Here is a 7,505-nt window from a genome sequence, read left to right on the forward strand (position 1 = left end):
GCCCCTTAAGGTATCAACTATGTTTTTGTTTTGTCATCATTCAGTCCTAAGTGCACACAACTCCTGGCATATTACAGGCTCCCTATAAATGTTTCTTTCTTTATTGAAATGTATGAAAATTCTCCAGATTTAAGGAAGGTCCTCAATGTTTCAAACTCCTTTTGTTAGATCGTTGGTCCTCTCTACAGCTGTCACAAATTTAAGGACTCTGGTTATATTTAACCTTCACTTTTGAATTTTCTGCTTGAAAAACTTGTATTAGAAAAAAAAAAGTCTATCCTTTTATGGAAGGCTCTAATCTCTTGAATCATGTGGATTGGCTTTTCTTTGGACCTTCTTTAACTCTGTTTTGTCTCTGTTAAGGCTTTTAAGAACATCTGAATTCTTTCCTTCTGCAAAACCAGAGGCAGCTTTTTTTTTCTGCCTGTTTTCAGTTTATTTCTTGTGATTTTGGTATTTTCTCTTAACCAAATGCTAAATGGAATTAGGATAAATAAACTTATTTGTAAAGCATGTCAAGGAACGATTAGAAGGATGGTGCTTCACAGATAGAATACAGTTTTTATTAATGATGCCTGCAGACAAATCCTGCCATTAGCCCAAGGGATCAGAAAGTTAGCAGCCTAGCAGTTTTGGAGATGTCAACGAAATGAATTGGACTGGATGGTTAAGGATGCCCAGGAGATTGAATAAAATTAGGAGGGCCCTTGTACTCCAGGAAATTCTCCAAATCTCCACTTAGTTATCCAGATCCTCAAAGTGAACATGAAGCTTCAGTTTCAAATTGAATACATTTTCCATCCATGGATTGGCTTGTTTTGTTCAGTTGAGTGCTTGAGGTTGTCTTTTCGACGTAACAGCTAAACCCACGGCTTCCTTTCTCGTAAAACCAAAACAAAAAGGCTTTCTATTCAAGTGCCTTCTGTGTGTGCACATGTGTAATACATACCTGGGATCAAAGCTATCTATATAAAGTCCTTGATTCTGTGTGGGTTCAAACACATTTCAAAGCTTCAGGATCCTGAAAGGTTTCGCTCTACTTCCTGAAGACCTGAACACCGCTCCCATAAAGCCATGGCTTGCCTTGGATTTCAGCGGCACAAGGCTCGGCTGAACCTGGCTACCAGGACCCGGCCCTACACTCTCCTGTTTTCTCTTCTCTTCATCCCTGTCTTCTCCAAAGGTGAGTGAGACTTTTGGAGTATGAAGATGGAGGAGGTGTTTCTCCCACCTGGGTTTCATTTCTTTCAGCAGTCAAGGGCAGTGATTTACAGCAAAGCCAGAAGTTAAAGGTAAGACTCCAATCTGGCTTGGCTGGCTCTGTATTCCAGGGTCAGCAGGGAACAGTTGGGCGGCAGCAAATAAGCAAAGAGATAGCTCAGAACAGAGTGCCAGGTATTTAGTAGGGGCTTCATGAATGCATGTGAGTTGGTTTAGGAGAGAGACATAGGCAATTTCAGACCCTTCTATGAGACTGGAAGTAATTTAAGAGGGAAAGGATATCCATAGTCTTGAATACATTTGAGCTGGGTTTCAGGATGAGCTCACAAGTTTCTTTCTTTCTTTTTTTTTAAATTGATTTAAGCAAATCCTGGGAAGAGTTTCTTTGCCATACAATTCAAGGTTTTAAGGTCCTCGGATTCATATGCTTTATAAACGAATTAGCCAGCTTGTTTAAAATGTAGGGAAATCATGGGAAGAATGCCTTCTTTACTTAATTCAAGGTTTTAAGGTTCTCTTAATCAATTCTACAAGCTAATTAGCCAATTATTTAAAAATAAAAGCTTGAAATTGCAAAAACAAAACAAACAAAGAAACAAAAAAACACAAGAAAAAGGAAAGAAAGCAAGCCACCAGTCTGTTTGGCATACAATACTTAATTGTTGCCTGACCTACATGTGGATTTCAGATGTAGATCCTCAGTTTTCATCTCTTCAGAGACTGACACCAGGTTTGTTACATGGCTTAAAATGATGAGTATTTCCATTGAATCTCAACCTTATCTCTCTCTAGACCTTCTTGGTTAAGAAATCATGTAGTTTGTATGAAGTAGGTGCTCAAAAGATGTTTGATGGTTTAATTTTTACTGGAGAAGAAATATTCACATATATTTTCTTATTTTTACATGTTTTAAATATGTAAAGATTAAATAAATGCTCTTAGAAGTATTTAAATTTCCTAAAGTAAATTTATCTCAACCAGTAACCAGGCAGGACCCTCCCATGACAGATACTGGAAAGTTGAGTGTGACCACATTTAGTGGTGATAAGTGTGAGCTTGCTTGGGGAGAGGACAGGACATTTAGGATTTCTTAAGCTTAGAGTCAATACAATAAAGATTATTGAGTGCTCACTTGGGTGGCATATAATCACTGCTCACAGGAGTTCATGAATCACAAGTAAAAGAGTGGAGAGATGTGATTAACTCACGAATAACTTTAATACAGGGCAGAATGTAATGAAGTACTGCAATGGAGTTATCACAGTGCTAAGGATGCTCAGAGGGCATCTCTGATAGGCAGAGGCGAGGGTTAGGGAAGGAAACTATAGTCTAGCTAGCTAGTGCTGCTGGAATAGACATGACAGTGGCTGCTGCCAAACTGTTTTCTCTTCTGAAGACAGATGTCCAGTACAGGTGGCTTGGCGGAAGGGACTAGTGTCTCTAATATAAGGTGATTTATAGGCAGGAAAGTGTGTCCTAGAAATTCAGACTGAAGTGATAGATTGGAATTGGATCATGGGGGACTCATTGAATGTTATTTATTTTATTTGTTTTTGCAATCGGTGTTAGTAAAGAGTCAAAGGGATCGAGCAGATGAGTGACATCATGCAACACAAGTTTTGGGTTTCACTTGTCAGACTGACTGGAGAGGGGCCAGATTAGTTACAGGAAAGTAATTTGGCATGCAGCCACTATTTTTGAGTTGATGCAAGCTTCTCTGTATGGAGAGCTTTATCTCCTTTATCCTGTGGGAAAAGAGAAAACAGAGGAGCACGGGAGTGTTCAAGAGAAGGAGAAAGAAAGGGCAGAGAGGCGGCGTGGTGTCAGGGGAAGCCCACAGGAGTTAACAGGAGGGTTGCCTCAACCTAGAGAGGAAACGACCTGGTGCCCTCGGCTCTGTGGCTTCCTTCATCTAACAACATCTTCCACTCTACAACAATGCCAGCGAAGGCGGAGGCTGGTACAGTGCATCAAGACACAGCTACTGCTGGGTGATAGAGGTTCAGGGCAAGCTCAATAAGTAGGCAGAGGTTTTTGACATAGGCTTTGAGAGATAAAGCAAGATTCTGTACCTCAACCTTCAGAATTTCCCCTACCACTCATTATAGTCCCGGAACTATATAGCTCCTATCATTCTATCATAACCTTAGAATACCAGAGAAGATACCATCTCATCTAATTCTCTCTTACTATACATGAGAAAAGTGAAGGACATGGGAGAAGTGTGACTTGCTCCAAATCACATATTTCATGGGCAAGCCAGGTCTTCTGTTTGTCATATCAGTGTTTTTCCTGCCACAACCATCTTGAAGAATCTATTTCTCAGTAAGAAAACATCTATATGGACAGTAGCTGGAAAACAGTTGAGAGATGAAAGGGAGGCTGGGGGTGTGGAGAGGGGAAGGGGTAAGTGATGGATTTGTTGACGGGGGAGAGAAGGCCCTGGGGATGAAGCTAGAAGGCAGAAGGGCTTGCCTGGGCTTGGTCATGAAGGAGCATGAGTTCACTGAGTTCCCTTTGGCTTTTCCATGCTAGCAATGCACGTGGCCCAGCCTGCTGTGGTGCTGGCCAACAGCCGAGGGATCGCCAGCTTTGTGTGTGAGTATGCATCTCCAGGCAAAGCCACTGAGGTCCGGGTGACAGTGCTTCGGCAGGCTGACAGCCAGGTGACTGAAGTCTGTGCGGCAACGTACATGATGGGGAATGAGTTGACCTTCCTAGATGATTCCATCTGCACGGGCACCTCCAGTGGAAATCAAATGAACCTCACTATCCAAGGACTGAGGGCTATGGACACGGGACTCTACATCTGCAAGGTGGAGCTCATGTACCCACCACCATACTACATGGGAATAGGCAACGGAACCCAGATTTATGTAATTGGTGAGCAAAGCCATTTCACTGAGTTGACACCTGTTGCATTGCGGTCTTCTATGCGTAAAAAACAGTTTTGTCCCTTAATTTCAGGTTGTTTATTTTTAGGACTGTGGAAATTCTCTTTAAGAGTTCTCTACCACATGGTAGCCTTGCTTATGATGGGTGGCAACCTTCATAGCATTCTGACTATAAAATAAAATGATTGGGGGAAGTTGGGGCACTTGCTCTGGAGTGCTAATCATCATGACGCTTGACCCATGCTTTTGATATGATATGATGTTCCTGGGGAAGTAGTCCCAAGTAGCCAAACCTATTGGTGGGCTACCCATGCAATTTAGGGGTGGGCTCTAATGTCCTTTTTCCACCAATGTTGGAGAGTAGAGCCCTAGAGTTTAAAACTGTCTCAGGGAGGCTCTGCTTTGTTTTCTGTTGCAGATCCAGAACCGTGCCCAGATTCTGACTTCCTCCTCTGGATCCTTGCAGCAGTTAGTTCGGGGTTGTTTTTTTATAGCTTTCTCCTCACAGCTGTTTCTTTGAGCAAAATGGTGAGTGTGGTGCTGATGGTGCACCATGTCTGATGGGGATACCTTTAGTGGTATCAACTGACCAAAAGATGGTGTTGAGTTTAGTGTTCTTGAGATGAGGCAATAAATGAAGAGAAAGAAGGACAGTGGTAAAGAACACACTAGAACCGTAGGCATTGGCATTTGAGGTTTCAGAATGACTAATATTTTAGATGAATTTGTTTGATATTGAATGTTCATGTGCTTCTGAGCAGGGTTTCAATTTGAGTAACCGTTGCAATAACATGGGGCAGCTGTTTTGCTCTTTGTCTTCATGACAATTGTACTTAAGCTAACAACCCTGAAAACATGAGATTAGGCTGGGCAGAATGCTGCTAGAGAGGACCATCTGGATGGTCTTTATTCTCCTTCTCCATGTCCCTCTTCATCACCTGGAATTCACCTCTTTGTGCCACTCTGGTACCTTCTTTGTCCAAGCTGTAGCTGCTCACATAATACCTATCCCTATTATCTGGTTTGCTTTACTGGGAAATGAAAGTCCCAGTTTTTATTTATTACAGGTGTTAGTGGTAGAAGAGGTATAAGTATGGAATCAGGCCTCCTGTCAGGATTTCTTTTTGACAGTCCCTCTCAGACACCTCTGCCTAAGGCTGGCTTTGCCATTACAGACTCACCCTTCTCCCTCCCTCCCTTCTTCTCTTCCTCGGCCGTCTTCTCTCCCTTTCTCTCTCTCTCTCTCTCTCTTTCTCACTCTCTGTCTCTTATACACATACACAAAGATACACTCTATTCCAACATCCTCCACCCAACCTGACAGAGATGTCCTTTGCTGTAGGTTCAGCAGTGGAGATGAGAAATACAGCTCTCAAACAGGATAACTAAAGCTTATTACCTTATCAAGCTTGCTCTCTTGCAGACAAGATCGATCAATTATCATGGGCTTTCTGGGAGTTCTTTGTGAAGCTTTCTCAAAGTCTCTTTCTCCTATCTTCCATTCAAGGCAAATGATTGCCATTTAACATCAAATCACAGTTATTTATCTAAAATAAATTTTAATAGTTGAATCAAGAAAATCTCCTGAGGTTTATAATTCTGTGTGCTGTGAACATTCATTTTTAACCAGGTAGGGACCCAATATGTGTTGAGTTCTATTATGGTTAGAAGTGGCTTCTGTATTCCTCAGTAGTAATTACTGTTTCTTTTTGTGTTTGACAGCTAAAGAAAAGAAGCCCTCTTACAACAGGGGTCTATGTGAAAATGCCCCCAACAGAGCCAGAATGTGAAAAGCAATTTCAGCCTTATTTTATTCCCATCAATTGAGAAACCATTATGAAGAAGATAGTCCATATTTCAATTTCCAAGAGCTGAGGCAATTCTAACTCTTTTGCTATCCAGCTATTTTTATTTGTTTGTGCATTTGGGGGGAATTCATCTCTCTTTAATATAAAGTTGGATGCAGAACCCAAATTACGTGTACTACAATTTAAAGCAAAGGAGCAGAAAGACAGAGCTGGGATGTTTCTGTCACATCAGCTCCATTTTTAGTGAAAACATCACTTGGGAATAATATGGGGATGCAGCATTATGATGTGGGTCAAGGAATTAAGGAATGGCACAGTCCAAAGAAAGAAAAGGCAGGGAGAGAGAGAGAGGACTATATTGTACACATCTTATATTTATGTATGAGACGTTTATAGCCGAAATGATCTTTTCAAGTTAAATTTTATGCCTTTTATTTCTGAAACAACTGTATAATTACATCAAGGCTTCAAAAATACTCACATGGCTATGTTTTAGCCAGTGATGCTAAAGGTTGTATTGCATATATATTTTTTAATTTGATAGTATTGTGCAAGGAGCCACATATGTTTTTGTGTATTTGTTTATGGTTTGAATATAAACACTATATGACAGTGTCTTTCCACCATGGGTCCCAGGGAAGTTTTGTGGAGGAGCTCAGGACACTAATACACCAGGTAGAACACAAGGTCATTTGCTAACTGGCTTGGAAACTGGATAAGGTCATAGCAGTGCTTGATTGCACGGAATTGTGCTGAGTTGGTGTTGACATGTGCTTTGGGGCTTTTACACCAGTTCCTTTCAATGGTTTGCAAGGAAGCCACAGCTAGTGGTATCTGAGTTGACTTGACAGAACACTGTCTTGAAGACAGTGGCTTACTCCAGGAAACCCATAGGTATGACCTTCTAAGAAGCTCCAGTTCGATGGGTCCAATTCTTACAATTATGTGGTTAATGCCATGGACAAAAGAAGGCAGCAGGTGGCAAAATGGGGTACATGAAGGTTTCTAAAAGTTAACACTGCTGGTGTTTTTAACTCAATATTTTCCATGAAAATGCAACAACATGTATAATATTTTTAATTAAATAAAAATCTGTGGTGGTCATTTTCCGGAGTTGTCTTTATCATCCTTGCATTTGAGTATTGTGTTTAAATTTTTGATTCATTCATTCAGTAGCTGGTGGAGTCTCCAATATTTGAAATGCTGGAAACAAATTGAAAAATCACAGAAGGACAAATAATGCTTCATGAGTCAGCTTTGCACCAGCCCATTACCTGCAAGTAATTCTTGGAAGGTATCCATCCTCTTTCCTTTTGATTTCTTCACCACTATTTGGGATATAACGTGGGTTAACACAGACGTAGCAGTCCTTTATAAATCAATCAGCATGCTGTTTAACACAGATTCTTCATCTCCTCTTTCTTACCCCTTGCTTTCTCAGCTCAACTCTCACAGGCATTACAGTTGTCATGGCAACTCCAATGTTGGCAACCAAGTCCCTTGCAGCCATTTTGATCTGCCTTCCTGACAAATAGAGCTTTTCCTTGTGGCTTCCAAATGAACTATTTTGCAAATGTGGGGA

General features: G+C 41.1%; 1 protein-coding gene across 2 annotated transcripts; it reads left to right on the forward strand.

The window, feature by feature from the left end:
* The first annotated feature begins 446 nt into the window (after positions 1 to 446).
* On the forward strand, positions 447 to 7,031 carry CTLA4 (cytotoxic T-lymphocyte associated protein 4). Of its 2 annotated transcripts, XM_023219317.3 has the most exons (4): positions 478 to 1,183; positions 3,757 to 4,104; positions 4,534 to 4,643; positions 5,838 to 7,031. In XM_023219317.3, exons 1-4 carry the CDS (start codon positions 1,075 to 1,077, stop codon positions 5,940 to 5,942), a joined length of 672 nt encoding a protein of 223 aa, XP_023075085.2. In that variant the 5' UTR covers positions 478 to 1,074; the 3' UTR covers positions 5,943 to 7,031. The 2 variants fall into 2 exon arrangements, with proteins under 2 accessions (XP_023075089.2, XP_023075085.2); XM_023219321.3 differs by lacking the exon at positions 4,534 to 4,643 and having other exon boundaries at positions 447 to 1,183; positions 5,838 to 5,905.
* The last annotated feature ends 474 nt before the right edge of the window (positions 7,032 to 7,505 follow it).

The sequence above is a fragment of the Piliocolobus tephrosceles genome, chromosome 11 (assembly GCF_002776525.5).
Source record: "Piliocolobus tephrosceles isolate RC106 chromosome 11, ASM277652v3, whole genome shotgun sequence".
NCBI lineage: Eukaryota > Metazoa > Chordata > Mammalia > Primates > Cercopithecidae > Piliocolobus > Piliocolobus tephrosceles.